The sequence below is a fragment of the Somniosus microcephalus genome, chromosome 10 (assembly GCF_052327205.1).
Source record: "Somniosus microcephalus isolate GS21.2 chromosome 10, FLI_Smic_1.0, whole genome shotgun sequence".
Classification (NCBI taxonomy): Eukaryota; Metazoa; Chordata; class Chondrichthyes; order Squaliformes; family Somniosidae; genus Somniosus; species Somniosus microcephalus.
In genome coordinates, this window is record NC_140996.1 from 180,883,057 (window position 1) to 180,905,296 (window position 22,240).

General features: G+C 48.2%; 1 protein-coding gene across 1 annotated transcript in view; it reads right to left on the reverse strand.

Moving 5' to 3' along the window:
- Nucleotides 1-518: 518 nt before the first annotated feature.
- Nucleotides 519-22,240, reverse strand: part of LOC147111900 (receptor-type tyrosine-protein kinase FLT3-like) — a 94,510-nt gene continuing 72,788 nt past the window's right edge. Inside the window, exons 19-22 of the mRNA XM_085999284.1 lie at nt 8,849-8,960; nt 8,657-8,756; nt 7,446-7,551; nt 519-5,369 (exon numbers count right to left, since the gene is read on the reverse strand). Coding sequence (XP_085855410.1) covers nt 5,223-5,369; nt 7,446-7,551; nt 8,657-8,756; nt 8,849-8,960 — 465 coding nt within the window. The 3' untranslated portion in view covers nt 519-5,222. The remainder of the gene's footprint in view (nt 5,370-7,445; nt 7,552-8,656; nt 8,757-8,848; nt 8,961-22,240) is intronic.

Here is a 22,240-nt window from a genome sequence, read left to right on the forward strand (position 1 = left end):
GGAAGTGACTGTCATGCATGGGTGATGTCTGGTGCCTCTAAGCAGCTGGTTACTGGAGCATTGGCGTCAGAAAACAGCTGGCTACAAAGGCGACCTGAGCTGTTCACCCGCCCTCTCAATCGTGGAGGTGTCAGCCAACCAAATATAAAATTACAGAAAAAGGGTGAAACCCCCATGAAAAGTAGTGTTTTTGTCCATCCTATTTCCACCAAATCCTGCATTGTTTTTAGAAAGTTGACATCGTATAAAAGGAAAAAAATGGCTCATTAGCATACACTTTACATAACACACTTGCAGTGCTTAGCACTGAGGCACACAGATATAAAATCACATCACAGGCGGCTGGTGTGCTTTTAGTACAATTGGTGCCAAAATTGTAGTGATGTAAATAACAGTATAAAAGAAAGGTGTGCTATCCAATTCATTGCATATTAATGATCCAAAGGCTCATTAAAGGTGTTTCTCTAAAGATTATGAATAAAACAAATGCATTTTACAACAGTGACAAGAGATTTGAAATTTAACTTCAAATTTTATTCAAATGCAATAAAAAAGTACACTAGCAAAAAATACAGCTTTCAGTATCACCTCATTAGTATAAATATTATCCGTAACAGTACAAGAAGATGGAAATACAAAGTCATATAAAGCTATTCCTATGATATAATAGCAGTAAACACATCATGTTGTAGCATTCTAATCATTCTTGTAGCTATAATATGTAAATAAGCATGCTTTTTACATTTTCAAGATGAGTGCCCATCAAGCTGAGGAGCGATTGTTTGTGTAATTATTTCCCCACTGCACACTCAGTGATAACAGCATAAAGCATTCCAAGTGTAAGTATGGCACAAATCAGCTGCAAGGCAAATCTCTCTCTGCGTTATTCCAACAATGCATTCCTTCGACTTCAGTTTCCACCCCGTGCTGTGCACCATTCACAGCCAAAAGGGCAGCTAAGCATGCGGCTCACAGGCAAAAGGGCAGCTAAGCATGCGGCTCACAGGCCTCTGCTTATGCAACACGCTAGCCAGCTGCCAAGAGGTGCACGGAAGCAGCATAGGTTTGCTCTCCCTCTAATTTCCTTCCCCTTTCTACAGAAGAGTATCTGGGTTACACGCTGCACTATCCCGCCACAAGCTGATAAAACTTGAGAACTTACCATGTAGTTCAAATATAATGGGGCACAAGTTAAAAATGAGGAAGTTAGCAGTAAGGGAACCCAGGCAGAACTTTTTTAATACTAAGACTACTAAGATTAAAGGAGTAGTGGAACAAGGTTACCAGGAAAGGAATTTGAAATAAACTGTACAAATGGGGTCAAGAGACAATTCTGGAAAGGGAAGGATTGAAGTATTCGGTGAGAAAGCAGGTAGGTGGGGTTCAGATCTATCAAAAAGAGCATTTTGAACCAGTCTTTCCTCTTTCTAAAAATGCTTATTTTTTTAATGTAGGGGAGCCAGATGTATAAACCCGTATCCATCCATGCAGCATTGCCGTGTTGCTCAGCAGTGTGCATTAATCCCAACTGCAGAGGGATCCCCGACCTGAACCAAGTTGTCATTTCCATTTTTTTCAAATCCTTCAAAATTAATAAATTAGGGACCAGCTTGGTAAAATATTGGACTGTACGGATGATTCAAGTGATCCAAACTTATTTTTATTTAGACTTCACATTCAACCCAAAAATATTTTCATTGTGTCTGCTTTGGCTACATTTATTTCTGTGCCATACTGTCACCCTGTAACTGAGCATGCTTCATGCGCACTGGTGAGACATGCTGCATACATGCCTGGAATGGCTAAATGCTTCCTGAGAACAGTGAAGACATTGTTAGCCCAGTAATATAAATACAATCTTAACCAATACAAAAATATAAAAGCATAAATCCAAAAATTAAGAATATTGATAAATAGAGCAATATGTGTTGCAGCATTGCAATATTTGTAACTAAGCATGTATTAGGCCCACTTCTGAGAAATACTATATGCTGGAGTAGATGCACTGATACAATGCGCATTGGAAGATATAAATAACTTGTCCCCAATCTCATAACAGAACTGAAAGTAGTTGTTGCAAGAGCAGCACGGTGATGATGTACACGGATGCCATGGAATGATAGATTGCTGTTTTACCCACTTGATTCCCCACACAGTGCAATCATGATGTTAGCTGTGCCATTAGAGAAAGGTGCTGACTGAAAACCCGGGGGGGCGATTTTGCCAGCCCTGGGGAGGCGGGTTTGGAGGTGGGACTGCCGGGAAAATGGCAGAAACTGGGAGCGGGTACCGAACCCGCCTCCGTGCCATCTTCCCGGGAGGTGGGTCCCCGACTCGCGCAGAGACTTGTCTCCTCGAGGCGGGAAGGGGATTACAGCCACTTAACTGCCTGATTTTTCCAACACAAGTGTGGGCTTCCCGACGTCGGGAAACCCCACCAGGGTCAGCGAGGCGAGCAGTGGGTCTGTGGGGGTGAGAGGGGTCGAAAAGTGCGCTGTGAAGGTAAGTGATGGGTGCAAGTGTGGAGAGGTAAGTATGTGAGGTGAGTGTAAAGTGTTAGAAAAAGTTTCCTTCCCTTTGTTTCTTCCTGCAGGCTTCAACCGTTGGGGATCCGGAGATTCCGGCAACTCCACGGCATAGATGACAGAATGGCTGCTGCATTCTCCGATGCAACAGCCATCTGCTTTCTGCTCAGAAAATAGGTTTGGTGAATCTTGAGTACAAGAACTCACCAAACAACAGAGAATGTCAGTGTTTGACAGCTTCTCAAAGCTGTCAAATGATGACAATTCATCTGTCAAAAATTTTTGACAGCTGAAACGTCATATGCTGTCACTGGCTTTCCCTTAATTGGCCTGCTAAACCCGCTGGGCGGGCTTAACAAGATCAATCAAGGGAAAATAGCGTGGGTTGGCCGGACGTCAATGGAGGCGGGACTAAAACCCGACAAGCAGCAGTCCCGCCTCCATCACGTCCCCATTGGCAAAATCACCCCCCAGGTATTTCCCTGCAAGGAAAATGGGAAAATAGGGGGGAAACCACTCTGAGCCCCCTCTATCTCTAATATCTCACCCAATAGCAGAGGCCTGTAACCTGCCTGCCCTCTCAGCTGGGTAATGGTACTTAGAATGCGAAGAGATAAAAAGGTGAAAAAAGTTTAAAATTGCATTTTGAGAAAGTAGCAATCAAACTTAATTGACAAACATGATTTATCTTGATTATCAAAGGCTTGAAATATCTGCATTGTGCCTTTTCCAACACTGCAGTATAATCTCAGAAAGCTTGCAAAATGAGCAGCATTCTTTCCCAGGATCACACATTAAAGATAATGACATCACAATGGTTCTGAATACAATCACCTGAATGAACCCGCTGTCCCCACAACTCAGCGGTCAAACTGTTCTTGACTGAATTTTGTTTTCTACAAATAGACTGGAGATGAATACTTAAAATTGATTGCTTGTATACATGCCAACTAAACTGTTTAAAGCTTATCAAGTCAGTTTGGCTGCGAAAAGGCCACATTTCTGACTGATTTCACAATAAAATCCTACAGTATGGCACAGGTCAATTGTTGGAAACCCAAAAAGCTGATGTGATGATGGAGCTCCATGCCATGCCAATTCCTGGAATAATAGGACATAGGTTCTTGTACCTACCACCAAATGGCAGGTTTCTGATCTCAGTCATGCTGTCAGCAGGAAGTGGCAAGCAGGTGCCAGCCCTTATCACATATGGAGAGGGGAAATTTGAAGGGCTAGTTTCCCTGGACCACACTTGCACACATCCTAGCAGCTGGCTCAGATGGCACTGGGAGAGATTGAGGTTTGTTGCCTATCCACCCTCTAAGGAGTTGTATGTGGAAGGGAGAAGAAAATTTAATCAAATTGAGCAGATACAAGAACCTGTAGGACATCGAGAATTGACATTCCACATTTTCTTCATATTAGACATATTTTAGCATTTAGAAAAATGTGTACTCTATACGGTAAAGCGAGAAATGTTTAGGTCATTTTGCTTATAACAAATGTGACTATGACATAAGAACATAAGAGAGCAATTTACCAAATCCATTCCACAGAACATACATAATCATCTCTATTATGCACTTTACCCAATCCATTTCATCACTGAGGAAAGATAATGAAAAGTTGTTCAATGCTCCCTGGTAGTATTCCTATTCTTGTCCTTGTGTTCAAATCCCTCCATGGCCTTGCCCCTCCCCACCTCTGTAACCTCCTCCAGCCCTACAACCTCTAAGAGGCCCTAAACTCTGGAATTTCCTCCCTAAACCTCTCCGCCTTTCTACCTTTCTCTCCTCCTTCAAAACGCTCCTGAAAACTTACCTCACTATCCTAATGTCTCCTTCTTTGGCTTGGTGTCAATTTTTCTCTGATTACGCTCCTGTGACGCGCCTTGGGACTTTTTACTATGCTGAAGGCACTATATAATTGCAAGTTGTTGCTGTAGTAAATCAAGCAAAATCCCCTAATACCTATCTAATCTTACATCCTACATTATATATATCCAAGACCAGCAATGACATTGCTTTGTAATGTGCAATTTTTTGTAATGATATTTCCATTGTCTCGGTGATTTAGGAACCATTATGTTTCACGCAGCATTTCATTATCTCAATCTGTACCTATCATATCTTTTAATCCCATTTCTAACCAGATATTTATCCAGCTCTTTTTCAAGTGTTACCTCCTTTAGATGGGACCTATTTCACATAACCATAATTCTGTGTATACTTGGGGTGGGCAAGGGGGTAGGGAGTTCCTCCTAATCTCAATTGTTGCTTGAGACTTGTTAATTTTATCCTGTGTCCTCCAGCTCTACACTCACAGTACAAGTTAGATATGCTGTTTGCTTCTACATTATCCATTTTAAAAAGCTGGCTCATCGTCTCTCCCGTTTTTTCATTATAATTTTCATCACCTTTCATGATTTAATTTCAACATGGCTTAATTTCTGTATAGTTTTTTAATTTACCATTTTTCAATACTCTGTATAATACAAAGGGGAAAATGTCAATTTGTGAGACCCCAGTCTTCCAGAAACGACTGAATTACAACACAAGAAAAATCAAACGCTTTCAACAATCGCAGCTTTCTTTATGTTAGCAGCTTAGAGAGTCATTGATTAGTTTAGTGGTAAAAAGAAAACATTCAGAGTCCAGTGAAACCATCTGTGTCTTGGTGGTCAGTACAGCAGAAAAATTACATTTGTAAATCTTCATCCATTGGAATGCTTTCATTCAGCGATGATGTGGCACTTGCAGACTGCATGCGGGTACACTCCCAAGAACTAGTGGGCTGGTTTTTATAGTTTGAATTGTATTTGCACACCTTTATGTTATGGTAAAGCTGAATAAAAACAAAATAAAGCAATAAATTAGTATGAAAAGTATATTTTCAATAGATCTGTCATGTGTAAGAATGGATTTCACAATAAGGATTTTTGTAAAACTGCTAGGTGATAATATTTTACAATGTGGTGAAAACTTATAAATATTTAAAAAATATTGGCCCACTAGCAAAACTGAAAAACAGAACAAACAATAATAGGATGATGTAACAGATGAATCAACACAAACCACTAGTTTGTACTAAATTAAATAAGTGAGATAATAATGAATCCATTTGGGAGATAATCATGGCAATTTAATAACAGCAAGTTATAAGATCTGGATCTAATAATGTCGCTTTTGCCTCTAAGTCAGAAGGTTGTGCGTTCAAGTGCCACTGCAGGGCTTGAGCATATAATCTAGACCCGTGGCAGGCAAAACATGGCCCGCAGGTCCCTGCCGTTTCTAGGAGTTTCCTCAGTAAAGAGCGGGGAGCTTCTAGCCCAGTGGTGGGCAAAATACGGCCCGCGGGCTGTATCCGGCTCACCAGTTCATTCTATCCGGCTCGCTGGATGGGACAGAAATAGAACACGAGATGGAGCTCGAGCTGCACATTAGTCTGAGGCAAGTCATGGCTGCTCATCTCGATGTGTCTTTCCTCTCCAGGTCCCTAGAGTATGACAGCAGGAGGGTTCTCATCGCCGTTTTAGACACGGGAGTAGATCCCGGAGCACAAGGACTCCAGGTAATGGCACACGATTGTAGTTCAGGCCTTGCGAAGCCTCAGGCTCCCGTGCTCAGCGCACTAAAAAGAGAAGACCTCTTGTGTCGGAACACCGCAGACTCGAGCCACTCTGCCAAACAGCCACGTAGACTTTCAGTACAACATGTAATCGATAGATCAAACAATCATTTCATTTATTTAGTAATGGAATATTTCACTATTTTACACTACATTTTGTGTATTTAAGATAGTATCTGACTACTTTCTGAATTTATGTTTATAAATTATCGGGCGGCTAGAAGTCAGAGTGATGATCAACACTATGAGTTGGCCTGTTTCAACTTGACCAATTTAACACTTTGCTCTCACCAACGTGCACGGTCCCTTTAAATTTGCTGCACGGTATCTCTTCCGGCGTCAGGAGCTGGTGAGCGGCCTGCGCAGGATCTCGCGATTGGTGCGCGACCATGCGGCTACGCACCTATGGGGGAACATCGTTGTGCGGCACTCAACAGCTCACCAAAACTTGTTAAGTGGACCTCCAGCCCAAATAATTGCCCACCCCTGATCTAGACTGACACTTCAGTAGAATATTGAGGGAGTACTACATTGTTGAAGGTCCCGTCTTTCAGATCAGATGTTAAGCCAAGGCCCCATCTGCCTGTGCTGATGGACATAAAAGATCCCATGGCACTATTTGAGAAACAGCAGGGGCGTTCTCTTGGTGTCCTGGTCAATAATTATCCCTCAACCAACATCACTAAAAACAGGCTAACTGGTCACTTAACCTATTTACTGTATGTGAGACTTTGCTGTGCACAAATTGGACACCATATTTGTCAACATATATTTGTCAATATATAACAACAGTGACTATACTTCAAATGTAACCCATTGGTTGCAAAGTGCTTTGGGATGGCTCGAGGACAAAAAGAGTGCTATATAAGTATGTTCTTTCGTATGTAGGCAAACGCCTTCATTTCAAGTACTGTAATTATGCTATCAGTAGTTCCTGTAAGTCTATAATAAAAACAGAAAATGCTGGAGATACTCAGCAGGTCAGGCAGCATCTGTGAAGAGAGAAACAGAGTTAACGTTTCAGGTCGATGACCTTTCGTCAGAACTGGAAAAAAGCAGGAAATGGAACAGATTTTTAAGCAAGTGAAGTGGCAGGGAAAGGGGGGAGGGGATGAAAGAACAAAAGGGAAGGTCTGTGATAGGATAGAAGGCAGGAGAGGTTAAGAGACATTAAGAGATATTAAGAGATATTCAAGGCAAAAGGAGACGGTAATGGGACAGGTTAAGAAACAAAGGATGGCTCTAGATGAAGTGTAAATTGTGCTGGCAGAATGAAAGTCTATGTTCACTTACAGCTACTTCAGCATCTGCAAGTTGCTTTTCAAAAATAGAAACTAAGTCTGAAAATGTGAGTCTTTTTCCCGGATCAAGAGCCCAGCAGGATTGTATCACACTGTATCTGTGTAAACATGGAAATGGATGTTAGGAAGTAGGAAATTAATACATTGCACATAAATAACAATTGCATTAAATACGTTAAACAATATATTCAAAAGTTCCAGATGTTTGTTTGAAAAATGATTGTACATCTAACTTTTTTATTCATTTACGGGATGTGGACGTCGCCAGCAAGGCCAGTATTTATTGCCCATCCCTAGAGAAGGTGTTGGTGAGCCACCTTCTTGAATACAACTAGAGTGGCTTGCTAGGCCATTTCAGAGGGCAGTTAAGAGTCACCACATTGTTGTGAGCCTGGAGTCACATATAGGCCAGACTGGATAAGAATGGCAGATTTCCTTCCCTAAAGGACATTAGTGAACCAGATGGGTTTTTACGACAAGTTTCATGGTCACCATTACTGATATATTTATTTAATTATTTGAATTGAAATTCCCCAGCTGCTGTAGTGGGATTATGAACTCATGTCCCTGAATCATTAGTCCAGGCCTCTGGATTACTAGTCCAGTAACATAACCACTATGCTACCATACCCCCCAGTAAATAATGGTCACGGTGTCATCAGCAGACATTACAATACAATATTTATTTGTGTATTTCCTTCATTTGAAAGTACTTTTTTACATTCTTTAGGTTGTTCCTGCAGTATACACTAGACCCTGACCAAGAGGATGGGCAGACAGCCAAGCCTTAGGCCTCCGCCACTGCAGCTGTTGATCAGATACTAGAGTCGCTCGGAGAGCTCGACCTCCAAAATATCCTTCTGTAAGGAAGAACCCTGTTTCCACTTTCCACCACCCCATGAGATTGGCAACATGCCATATTCAGGATCATGGGCATGAAACCATGTCCAACCAGTATATGGGACACCATATTGAACCGTGTACCCGCTAACGTTAAATATTCAAACTTTTTTCTTATTTACTTCAGAAGAAAAAGGCAAACTCCTCGCCACAGAGATCGTGAAATCTCTGCTGGCAGCTTTCTTCGGGGCCAGTGGCGAACGCCTTTGCTTCGCTGCTGACTGCAAATTCCGGGCCAACGTATCAGAACGATTATGCCAGAGTTTTAAATTCTTAAGTAAAATTGAAGGTAGAAAAACTTACATCCCTTCAGTAGCATAAAACGGCTGGTCCATCTTAAACCCACTCTGAATTAGCTTGTAAAAGTTTGCATCTACTTGAACTCCAGGATATGGATTGACACCTGAGCAGATATTGAAAATGTGACATTAGGCAACACAACTGAGTAGAATTCATGGGATAATATTTGCATTATCATGAAAAACTAATCATTACCAAGTGAGAATATTTCCCATAGTAAGATTCCATATGACCAGACATCACTACGAATTGTGTAACTGCCTTCAAACAAGCTTTCAGGAGCCATCCACTTGACAGGCAGCCGTGCCTACATTTTATGGGGAAACAATAGTTAATAATTAAAATGTGCTAACTTATATTATGGGCTACCCTAAATTATTTTTTCTCAGTATAATGAGAGAGGCACTAGAATGAAATTCTTCTGCGGCAACAAATGGGAAGTACACCAAAGTCAATGTTTTCTTTCACCAGTCGCCTCTTTGCACAGCCTCTGCGGCCTTCGATGTATCACAGGGCAAGAGGGGATACTGCTTCCCACTACACAGCTGGGCGTTTCCACACAAATATTCTGCATTCAGTTTCTGCAGCTGTTGGATTACCTTTCTTTTTAATGCAACTGGAACATCTACCTCTGTCTTCCCCTTGAGCTTCAAGGGGCTGGTGGAGTGTGAAAGATCAGAAGAGTGTGGAGTTTAGCCTCAGTGGGAGTGATTGGAAAATAAGTTTTGAAATGTTCATTTATGTATTTTACTGAATTTTGAATTTAAATGTATTTCAATTGATTTCATTTCAGCTGTTCAATATTAGGAGCTGTTTAAAGTTATTGATTTAGTGCCTGAACTTTGAACTGATATGTGGGCCATCGTGGATCCGCAGTGTATCCAAGGGTAGCACACGTGCTCGAAGTGTCAGAAAGTCAAGTTTCTGAGGCAGAGGATCTTTGTGCTCGAACAGCAAACGGCAAACTCTGCAGCATCAAAGAGGATGAGAGATATCTGGATTGTACTCTCCATAATATGGCTGTCCAAGCGGCAGTGCTAGACAGTTCAAGACATGTAGAAAGAGAGAATTGGATGACTAACCGCCGGGCAGAGTGTACAATGTGCTGCCGATTCGCTATCGTTCATTTTGTGCCACCAACAAAGACCAATTTCACCCCCTTAGTATTGGACAAATATGAGGTGGACAGTGACAGTCACTCAGAGGAAGGTGGTCCTGAGCAAAACTGTTGCACCATAGAGCAAGGGATTACCCAGGGAGGTGAGAGACAGTTAGACTACAAGAATAAAAGAGTGGTAGTTGTGGGGGATTCTATAGAAGGGTATAGACAGCTATATTTGCAGTCGTAACTGGGAGTCCCAAATAGTGCCAGGATGAAGGGGTAGAAAACCTGGAAAGGGAGGGAGAGTAACTCGAAGTCATGGTACAGGTTAAAACTAATGACATAAATTAACGTATATTTGAAGTGTGGTAGAAAGAATTTAACGTGTTAGGCACTAAAATGAAAAACAAGACCTTAAGAAAGTAAAAGGACGATGGAGCTTTTTATAATCCTGGCCAACATTCCTCCCTTAGCCAACACCGCCAAAGAAACAGGTTAAAAGGTTGTTCATCACATTACTGCTTGTAGGATCTTGTGTGCAAAATAGGTGCTGCATTTTCCTACATAGTAACAGCCAATGTACTTCAACATAATTCATTGCATGCAAAATTCTTTGAGGCATTTCTGAGTGACATGATAAGGTACCATATAATTGCAAGTCTGCTTTTCTACATTATAGAAGCAGCAGAAGTGATCTGGATCACGTAGCCTTCTCTGTTAAATTATGTGGAGCATTTGCTATATCCTAGAAAATTAGATATAATGCAAAGAGCAGAAAGGTCTGATGAACTATTTTGAAGGAAGTATAGATTGGAGTACTAGCAAAGTATGTGATCTGAAAGTACACACCTCAGATTTCTTCTAGTATGTATCCAAGTAGTGCTTCAGTATGTTACCAGAGGATTAGATAGAGCTATTTGCAGATTTTGAACCTCTCGAACACAAATTCAGATCCTCTCCCACAATCTGGAGTTAATATTCTATTATCATCCAAATTGGAAGATGCTACATAGGCCTAGAAATTCAGTTTTGCCAGTTTTGGGGCGCTAACGTTAGCGCCCGCCCGACTTTAGCGCCCGCCCCAAAGTTGCGCCCCCTTCGCCGAAATTCAGTTGCTTCGCCCTAAGAGGTTGCTGGAGCGCTAAAAGAGGCGTTACACGACTATCTTTAGGCGCTAAGCCAGCGGTACAGAGGGATAGCGCCGAGGCGGGGCGCAGCGCGGGTGCGGTCATTTTTTGATTGACAGCAGACCCCGTGGCGCCGGTCAGCTCTTAAAGGGGGAAGGGACTATTTGGTCTGCTGCCACGCCCTGCACACTGCAGCTTTCAAACTAGGCCTCAACACTGCTGCTGAGCCCAAGGAGCCATGGCAACGCATGAGAAGGCCCGTGAGTGTGCCCTGCGCTTCTCAGAGCGTGATCTGGATATCATGCTGACAGCATTGGAGAAGAGGCGCAGGATCTTGTTCCCAGACAATGGCAGGAATCCCACCCACCGCGTCTACACCAAAGCCTGGAGGGAGATCGCCACCAGGGTGTCGTCCTACGGCGGTGCCCCCAGGGACAAGGTGCAATGTTGGAAGAAATACAATGACCTGACCAGGATTGTCAGGGTGAGTACCCTTTCCACTCTCCTCCTCATTCTTGCATGTACACCTGACATGATGGGCAAAGGGACCTGAAAGGCCTAATGGGCAGCGCTCAGCCAGCAGCTTTGGGACAGTCATGAGCATCAATTGCACATTCTGCACTTTACACACTGGCCAAGCTATTCCACCATGAGAGGCAGTGCACACTAGATCAGGGCTACACTCTGGCCAAGCTATTCCACCATGAGAGGCAGTGCACACTAGATCAGGGCTACACTCTGGCCAAGCTATTCCACCATGAGAGGAAGTGCACACTAGATCAGGGCTACACTCTGGCCAAGCTATTCCACCATGGGAGGCAGTGCACACTACGTCACGGCTACACACCGTACTTAGAGCCCGTCCTTTCTCTTGCAGGCTAAACTTGCGAATAATCGCTAGCGCCGCGACATCACCAGGGGAGGCCGCGCCAAGTTCCAGAAGCTCACTCCCCTGGAGGAGCGCGTGAGTGGCCTCATGGGAGGCCGCGTGATTGTGCCCAGAGCGTGCGGAGAAGCCGACCCTCCGCTGCCCGGCAATGGTAAGGACCTCGCCTTTTGGCCCTCTCTCGTCGCACTTGCGCATCCGAGCTACCTCCTTTGCCACTGTGCCACCAATGCGCTGAATGCCACCAGTCATGACTCCCTCGCTGACGCCCTCTCCTCACTCTGAAGCTACTCTTGTGCCTTCCTGCTTTCAGCTGGTGACGAAGAGCTCCCTGAAGCTGCCAGTGACAGCCCCTCCGAACAGGAGGAGGAGGAGGAGGAGGAGGAGGAAGAGCAACCCGGACCATCAGGGGAGGACTCAGGTCCCGCAGCAGAGGGCGAAGTGTTGGACACGTCTTCCCTGGACGAGAGCCTGGAGCAACTTTCGGAGGGGAGTGCAGCTGCTGGAACCAGTGGCGTCCAGCCACCCAGGAGGGCTGCGGGTGGGCCGCGGCCTTCCCCCCAGAGGGGGGAAGGATCGGAGGGGAGTGCAGTTGCTGCGGACATTCGGCGCCAGCAACGTGCCAAGGGTTGCCTAGCTCGGACCCCTGCTCCCCAGCGGGAGAGTCCCGCCTCCAGTCTGGCCACCTTCACCTCGGAGGAGGTGCGCCAGCTGGACCAAATGGCCGAGGATTCGGACTGCCGCCACACAGAGCTCATGCAGGTGGTGGGACGGATGCCTGAGGCCATCGAGTCGCTGGCGACCAGTGTGCGGGAGTTTGGGGCATCAAATGCCGAGAGTGGCCGGATGATGATGGAGGTAGTGGAACGGATGCCTCCGGCGATGGAGTCGCTGGCTGATGCCGTCAAGTCAGTGGCGGATGTGATGCGGGCGCAGACCAGGGCAATAGGGGCACTCACTGCTGCCACACGCGCTGCCTCAGCCAGGCATCGTCAGGACACCCGCCGCGCTGCAGCAGCACAGCGATCCGCCCTTCGGCTGATTGGTGCGGATCGTGCAGTGCGTGCCCGGGCGAGTGCCAGCGTGCGACATCACCAGCCAGCGCCTCCAATACGCCAGCTTGCCCACATTGCGCCATCCGTCGCCGCCACTCCCCCAGTGGAGCGTCAACGGCAAGCGGCTGGAGCTGGTGGTGGGCATGCACATGTGCGCCAATCAACAGCTGGCCCCTCGAGGCCCAAAGCCCGTGTAGGCCGCCCCCCAAGGCCATCTGGCGGAAGGACATCTGACCCTCAGGCGCCTTCCCCCAGCCTTGCAGCAGCCACTGGGCAGAGCTTGCGGAGGAGCAGCAGGCCGGGCAGGGGTGCCAAAAGGCTGGACAAGGTCTCGCCCTCGCAGGCCACTAAGTAGAGGGTGTGGCCAGCTTTCATTTTATATGGCGGTGGACATCTTTATTTTGCCCATGGTTGTTTTGTTTATGGGTATGTTTTTTGCGTTAAGGCCGAGGTTGAGGCCTGGTTTGTTCAAATGTGGAGTTACTCCTCCCCAGGTTGTGGGAGTGAGTCGTTTGTTGCACTTTTTGCGGGGGCCGTTGATTGTTTTTGGGATTCATGTGGGAAGGGGTTTCATTTTTGTCAAATATAAATTTATCTTTATTCAGACAGTGTCCATGGTTGTTCTTGTTAGTCTTTGTTGCCTTCGCCGGCTGAGGGCTTGCGGAGCGGCTGCATTCATCTTGCTTCATGGCCACAAGGCATTCCCTGACAGGGGGCTTAGAAGTTACGTTCAATAAGCTGGCGACGGACGGCCCTTGGACCTTGTCGCTCCCTCCTGGGAACGTACTCCTCCTCCTCCTCCTCCTGAGGTGGTGGTCCAACGTCAGGTGGCAGTGCCTGAATCCTGCGGAGAGCCAGGTTGTGTAGCATGCAGCAAACTACGACAAATTGGGAGACCCGGTGCGGCGAATACTGCAGAGATCCGCCGGAACGATCAAGGCAGCGGAACCGCTGCTTGAGGACCCCAATAGTTTGCTCGATGATGTTTCTGCTCCTTTGATGGCTCTCGTTGTATGCCTCTTCAGCAGCGGTCCTGGGCGCGCGGAGCGGGGTCATGAGCCAGGTACACAAAGGATAGCCTTTGTCCCCGAGTAGCCATCCTCTTGGGGGAGGCTGTGCCTCGAACATGTCATGCACAGTACTCTGCCGCAGGATAAAGGCATCGTGGCAGCTGCCTGGAAAGCAGGCATTGACAGCCAGGATGCGCTGCTTGTGGTCACACACCAGCTGCACATTGAGAGAATGGTAGCCCTTCCGGTTGCGATACTGCTCGCCATGCTCCAGAGGTGCCCGCAAAGCCACATGCGTACAGTCAATGGCGCCCTGCACCAAGGGGAAGGCCGCGAGTCTAGCAAATCCCACTGCACGCTGATGCTGGCTCTCCAGGGCCATGGGGAAGGAGATGAATTGGCGTCTCCTTCTGAAAAGGGCATCGGTCACCTGGCGGATGCAGCGATGCACGCCGAACTGGGATATGTTAGCTATGTCCTCAACAGCGGATTGGAAGGAGCCGGTGGCATAGAAGTTCAATGCCACCGTCACCTTCACTTCCACCGACAGAGACGTCCTGCACCTGAGCTTTGGACGCAGATCTCTGCGAAGCAGGTGGCAGATCTCTGCAACCACCTCCTTTCGGAATCTCAGCCTTCTTACACATCGCGCGCCACTCATGGTGAGGTAGGAGTGCTGCTGGCGGTATACCCTGACTGGGTAAGGCCTATGTTGCCGACGCCCGTGTGGTAAACCACTGTTTGTATTCCTGTTTGTCCTGTTTGTATTCCACTGTGTACATGCCTGGACATGCCTCGGCTGACTCCTCCCACAGGTCCTAGTATAAAGGTGACTGCTCCCCAGCCCTTAGTATCATGGACCGGTCGACCACGCGAGGCAGACCTCCATTCTGTTGTTAATAAAAGCCTTTAGTTACTCTTCTAACTCTCAGTCTTTTATGAGTAATTGATAGCGCATCAATTTTATTAACAACATTTTTATAATGGAGAAGATCCTCACACCAGCATGCCTGGACTTAGATCATCGGGAGGCGGACTCATCCACCAAGTTTACTCACTGGCTTAAGTGTTTCGAAAAATTCCTGACCGCCTCCGAAGCAATCAAATCGGACGAGGACAAACTGGATGTCCTGACCTCCAAAGTGAACCACCGAGTGTACTCGGTCATCCAAGACGCGACCTCGTACGCGGACGCTATCAAGCTCCTCAAGGACCAGTACACGCGCCCAGTGAACGAAGTGTACGCCAGGCACCTCCTGGGGAGTCGTAAACAACAACCTGGGGAATCGACCGTGGAATACCTTCAGGCACTGTCTGTGCTTGGCCGGGCCTGTGGTTGTAAGGATGTAAAGGCCGCCGTGTACACAGAGGAACTTATCCGGGACGCTTTTGTAGCGGGCCACAGATCCAATTACACCCGACAGCGACTGTTGGAGCAGAGTAACCTCGACCTCAACAAGGCCTCTGAACTCGCACTATCGTTGGATGCAGCCTACCAGGGCATGGATGCCTACTCCTCTGCACCGTGGACGCCGCGGGGAATGACAGCCTGGGACACGGTAGGACCGCCTCATAGCGCCGTGCCACCCCAGCCACACCCCAACAACGGCCCAACTACCGCAGCAGTGTCCCAAGGCCAGACAGCAGTGCCCCAAGGCCAGAAATGCTACTTCTGTGGCCAGGCAAAACACCCCAGAGCGCGCTGCCCGGCGAAAAACGCGATCTGCTCGGGCTGCGGGAAGAAGGGACACTACGCTAGCGTCTGCAGGGCCAAAGCCACCCCGAACCCCAGCAGCGCCGCGTGTGGGCCATGCGGGCTGCCATCTTGGACCTCCCCGGCCATGTGCGAATCACCGGTACAGCAGCCATTTTGGACGCCTCCAGCCACATGGGGATCATGGACGCCGCCATCTTGGCTGTGTTGTGGAACACGGAGTCATCGGCCCCGACCCCGACCGGATGCGTCCCCTTATGGAACTTCCACTGCCCCACTGCCTCAAGGCCCTGAAGAGGTGCCTAGGGTTTTTCTCCTATTACGCCCAGTGGGTCCCCTACTATGCGGACAAGGCCCGTCCGCTGATCAAGTCCACCTCTTTTCCCTTGACGGCAGAGGCCCGCTTAGCCTTCCACCGTATCAAGGAGGACATTGCCAAAGCCACCATGCACGCAGTGGACGAATCCATCCCCTTCCAGGTGGAAAGCGACGCGTCTGACTTTGCCCTGGCCGCTACCCTCAATCAGGCGGGGCGACCCGTGGCCTTCTTTTCACGAACCCTCCAAGGCCCGGAGACCAGACACTCCGCTGTTGAGAAGGAGGCCCAGGCGATTGTGGAGGCTGTGCGTCATTGGAGGCACTACCTGGCCGGAAAACGATTTACCCTGCTCACTGACCAGCGTTCAGTTGCTTTTATGTTTAACAACAAGCAGAGGGGCAAAATCAAAAATGACAAGATCTTGAGGTGGAGAATCGAACTTTCCACCTACAACTACGAGATCTTGTACCGGCCCGGGAAGCTAAATGAACCCCCAGATGCGCTATCGCGTGGCACCTGCGCCAGCGCGCAGATCGATAGACTGCGGGCCCTCCACAATGACCTCTGCCACCCGGGGGTCACCAGGTTCTTCCACTTCATCAAGGCCCGCAACCTGCCTTACTCTATTGAGGAGGTCAGGACCATGACCAGGAACTGCCAAGTCTGCGCTGAGTGCAAACCGCACTTTTATAGACCAGACACGGCCCACCTGATAAAAGCCACTCGCCCCTTCGAGCGCCTGAGCGTCGATTTTAAAGGGCCTCTCCCCTCCTCCGACCGCAATGTGTACTTCCTCAATATTATTGATGAGTACTCCCGTTTCCCGTTCGCCTTCCCCTGCCCGGACATGACCAGTGCCACGGTCATTAAATGTCTGAACAACCTCTTCACCCTGTTCGGCTTCCCCAGCTATATCCATAGCGACCGGGGCTCATCGTTTATGAGCGACGAACTCCGTCAGTACCTGCTAACTAGGGGTATTGCCACAAGCAGGACCACCAGTTACAACCCCCGGGGGAACGGACAGGTGGAAAGAGAAAATGCGACAGTTTGGAAGGCCGTCCTGCTAGCCTTAAAGTCTAGGGGCCTTCCAACCTCCCGCTGGCAGGATGTGCTCCCCGATGCGCTCCACTCTATTCGGTCACTGATCTGCACTGCCACTAACGCCACCCCTCATGAGAAAATGTTTGTCTTCCCAAGGAAGTCCACATCGGGGACATCGCTACCGCCATGGCTGACGTCCCCAGGGCCGGTCCTACTGAGAAGACACGTGAGGACCCATAAAACGGACCCCCTGGTCGAGAGGGTCGACCTCCTCCACGCCAACCCCCAGTATGCTTACATCGCATACCCGGACGGGCGGGAGGACACAGTCTCCATAAGAGACCTTGCACCCTCGGGGGCCGCAGTAACCCACTACCCACTACCACCCCCCCCCACGATCCGATATCCAGCCCCAGCAGACGGCAGGCCTGGGCCCCGCGACCCGCTCGACATCTACGAGGACGACACGCCTGTGCCACAGCCTACGCTGGACTCGACGCCGGAAACTTCACTACCCCTGCCGTCGCCACGCAGATCACAGCGGCAGACAAGACCTCCGGAGAGACTCCAATACACTAACTTTTAATACACTTCACCCCGCCGGACTCAATTTTAAACAAGGGGTGAATGTGGTAAACCACTGTTTGTATTCCTGTTTGTCCTGTTTGTATTCCACTGTGTACATGCCTGGACATGCCTCGGCTGACTCCTCCCACAGGTCCTAGTATAAAGGTGACTGCTCCCCAGCCCTTAGTATCATGGACCGGTCGACCACGCGAGGCAGACCTCCATTCTGTTGTTAATAAAAGCCTTTAGTTACTCTTCTCTCAGTCTTTTATGAGTAATTGATAGCGCATCAGCCTGTTGCCCCCTCTGCCTCTAGCCAGGGCTGCCCCTCTGACCCCGCATCTGCGAGCCCTACGCACATGGCGCTGAAACTCCGCGTTGGCACCCCATGCAACCCCCATCAAATGCTGGCAAACAGTCAAATTTCCAACAGGGCACTTGCAGCGCTTTGGCCTGAGTCCAAAAATACCTGAGCTATTGCTGCACGAAACCAGTTAGCTCTCCTCCTTGTTGTGTGTCCAGAAATCCGTTGCACAAGAGTGTTTGCTGCAAAATGGCTGCCCTTTATACTGCAGGGTACGTGCCCTTTAATTTGCGCTCCCCGGGGCCCGCGTCGGCTGTGTTGCGTTCCATTTTACAAACGCTCTGGCCGCCAGCCGCACAATGGGGCGGTCCGACTGAAGTTTGGAATCGGGGCGCGCAAAGGGCGTTGCACGAGGATGTGACGTCATTTTCTGCGCGCGCAGCCGGGCGGGCGCTAAACTTTCCGCCGGCGCTAAGGGTCAACTTAATTTGGGGCGAGGCGCAAACTGCACTGCGCCCGGGCGCTACACGCATAGCGCCCGAAATTCACTTCTCTTAAGGCGCTAACTGCTGGCGCAACCAACTGAATTTCTAGGCCAAAGTACCTGCTACAAACGGGTGGTGTTGTCTGGGAGAAGCAGTAAACCAGGTTAAGCTGTACCTTGGGTTGAGTTTAAGAAGTGAAAAAGGCTGTATCACCTCAATAATGCTCAGAATTCTCAAATTGGAGGGCTCCACTTGTTGAAACTAGTTTGTAGATTGCTTTATGTTGTCCCCCATTCCCTGACTAAGATAATGAGTGGCAATCTATTTTCAGGGAGCTGCAGCCAAAGCAATCTGAACCTTGGGCTGTATTGCCAAGAAAATTCATGATAAAACTAGGACCACAATAACAGAGTTATATCAGATTTTGGAAAGCCACCATTGGAGTACTGTGTCTAGATTTTGACCCTCTCCGCACCCACCCCCACCACCACTCCCCCCCCCCCTCAGGTAGAATATTGTGGCAAAAGAGAAGGGCAACAAGGATGAACCCTGGACTGAGGACACTGAGCTATGAAAATTGACTTAATGTCTTGAGCTTGTACTTCCTGGAGAGATGGAGACTTAGAGGAGATCTGAATCGGGGGCTGGATTTTACAAACCTCGACGAGTCTGTGGTGGGCGACGTCGGCAGTGGGTCCTGACTCCGCTGCTGTCTCCATCCCGGCCTCGGAATTAATTTTCCCGAGATTGGGCTTGTTAAGCCCGCCCAGCGCGTGTCCCGGCCAATTATAGGAAACGGGTCTGGTGACCTCATTAGATGACACATCATCAGCCGGTTTCCTTAAAGGGACCATGTACAACTTTCTTTTGACATTTGTGCTGTCAGTGTTCTACAGCATTGAGGTGCTGCAAACACTGACAATGACTGCACAGAGGAGCACAGCTGTACCCAGGTGCTCCCATGACACCCGCCATATGCTTATGGAGGGAGTCATAGCACACAGGGAGGTCCTCTTCCCTTCCCATGGGTGGAAGAGACCTCCCCAGGAGACCGACACAGCTTGGTTGCACATTGCAGGGGAGGTCACCAACAGGGATGTGGTCAGGAGGACCTGGGTGCAGTGCCGCAAACGTTTCAATGATCTCAGTACCTACCCTACTCCTGCACATCCTTACTCACACCAACTTACCTTGCACCTCCACCCATCCCTCTCTATCTATATTATCACATCCCCATCTCACTAGCCACTCCTCACCCTCACCCTAGTGCAATCATACCAACTAACAACACACAATGGTAGGCACTTGGGTGTTTTATCCAATATTCATGTAAAGTTTCTGTTAATGTGGTGTCAAACATTGAAACCTTTAGTTTCAACACTTTGCGTTCATGGACAGATTTGTGTGCACCTTTGGAAGTGGCTTAGTGAGTGGCAGTGAATGGTGAGATAACGGTACCCCCCTCAATGGTGATGAGTGTGAAAGGAATGGCTTGGGCATTGTTGGGATGCTTTATGGTGTTGGTGTGGGATGGTGCCAACTTGGCGCATCATGTGGCAGCCAGGGTGTACACATTCAAGTGAAGTAAATCTGGCCATGGCGAGGCCATCCTTGGCCTCTCGGGCAGCAATGTGCTCGGGTGCTGATACCCTGTGCCCTGTGCAGCATCAGGTGATTGCGGAGAAGGTTCTTAATAATTAACACCGTAATGCCTGTTATTCAGTCCTCCCACCATTAGTGACACTATGGCAGGTTGCCCAAGTCCATGTGCCGTTTTGATTTCTCACCAGATTTTTCAGGAAAATTGATTTAAAATTTAATTTAATAAAATTTCTTTCAGGTTTTACAACTAAGCTAGTTAATTTATTAACCTTTTTTGCTGCTTTGCCTCTCAGTCATTTAGGCGCTGCTTCCCTCATGCCCTCTGCCGTACTGGGTCAGCCACTAATCCCGAGTCGCTTTAGGCTCCCTATTGGTTTGGTTCTGCACTACACTTTTTACTTGTCTTTGTTTTAGCCTCCCAAGCCCTGCTCCTGGACCCCACGCTCACTTACTGCCCAAGCCCCACTTCCGGGCCATGTTCATTGGCAGCACTAGGTGTTTAAAAATAAAATCTGCCACCTGCTGCCCCGCTTCAAGGCCCTGCTCCTTCACTCATGCCAGCCACTTGAATTTTTTAGAGACATGTTGGGGCCAGAAAAGGAAACCTGGGGAAAGAAAGACATAAGGGGAGAGATCAGGGTTAGAGAGACTTAAGGGGAGAAGATCGGGGGAGAGATAGATAAGAAATTTTCAAAGAGAAAGAGAGGGAGAGGGAGAAATGAGAGAAAGAGAGACAGGGGACAGATGGAGGAAAGAGAGAGATGTAGAAAGATAGGAGAGCGATATGCAGAGGGAGAGATGGGGAATGAAAAAGTAACACATGGGTGTAAAATATGATGGGAGACACAGATTGGTGGAAGACATCACAGAGACACATGGGACAGAAGGAGGTTTGAACACAGAAAGAGAAGAGGGCAAAGGAAGGCAGACATTAGAGAGCAGAGAACGATATCAGAGATATGTTGGATAGTGAGAAACATAGAAAGAACTTGCATTTATATAGTGCCTTTCACATATTTAGGATGTCCCATAGCACTTCACAGCCAGAAGTGCAGTCACTGTTGTACTGTAAGGAAACACAGCGGCCAATTTGAACACAGCAAGGTCCCACACACATCAATGAGATAAATCATAAGTTCATCTGTTTTTGGTGGTGTTAGCTGAGGGATGAACATTGGATCCTGGGGAAAATGTCTGCTCTTCTTAGTGCCATGAGATATTTTATGTCCATCTAAATAGGTAGACGAGAACTCATTTAAGGATGGTGAGAGATGAGACAAATCACAAAGAGCTGTAGGCAGCTACATGGATAAGAGAGCGATCAATGCAAAGGAAGAAAGAGGAGAACAGGGAATATATCGGAAACAGTGAGAAGATCTTGCAAACCATGGGGTGGCAAAAGATTGGGGCAGAGGCAGAAAGATCAGGCAGAGGGAGAGAAAGAGAAGAGAGAAACAAAGGGAGAGAGACAGAGACAGACATGTCAGAGGGACAGAATGTGAGAGATATGCAAAGGTCACGGGGCAGAAAACTCACTCTGGGCAACATCGCGGGAGATCTACGAGCAATAAAATAAATTGTGTTCAGGACTACCATAGGTCCTTCCTTCAGTTCAGGTGGCATAGCAGACATGAAGAGCAATTTATTTAGCACCTTGAGAACTTGAAGGATCACATCAGCAACATTAACCTGTACAGGTAGACTACCCTTTATCCGGACTTCCGAAAACCGAAACCCTCTAAAAACCGAAGGTTTTTTCGTTCAGCGTAAGTCGTGCGTACGACTTACGCTGAACGAAAAAACCGAAGGTTTTTAGAGGGTTCCGGTTTCGGCAGTTCGGATAAAGGGTAAGTCGTGCGCACGACCCCCCGCCGACCCCGACAACTGCCGACCCCGCCAGCCCCGACAACCGCCGACCCCCCCGCGGACCCCGCCGGCCCCGACCCCGCCAGCCCCGACAACCACCGACCCCCCCGCGGACCCCGCCAGCCCCGACAACTGCCGACCCCCCCGGCCCCGACAACCGCCGACCCCGCCAGCCGCCGACCCCCCCGCGGACCCCGCCGGCCCCGACAACTGCCAGCAGGACTTGGTGTTCTGATTTTGAATTTTGCGGATTATGCAACCCCACTAATCTCAGATCCTTTGCAGAAATGTATTTACTCACTGAGTCACCTGGGTTACTCCAATCACTTTTCATCTCTAACACTGTTTGTGATGAGGACAAGAATTTGCAAGATCAGCGTACAGTTTTGAATGCACCACGGCCTCTCGGACAGTCAATTTCTCACATCAGGCATGACGTGCACTCCAAAGCTCAAGACTAATAGGATCCACCTTCCACAAAGATTTTACATTTAAACCAGATCTCC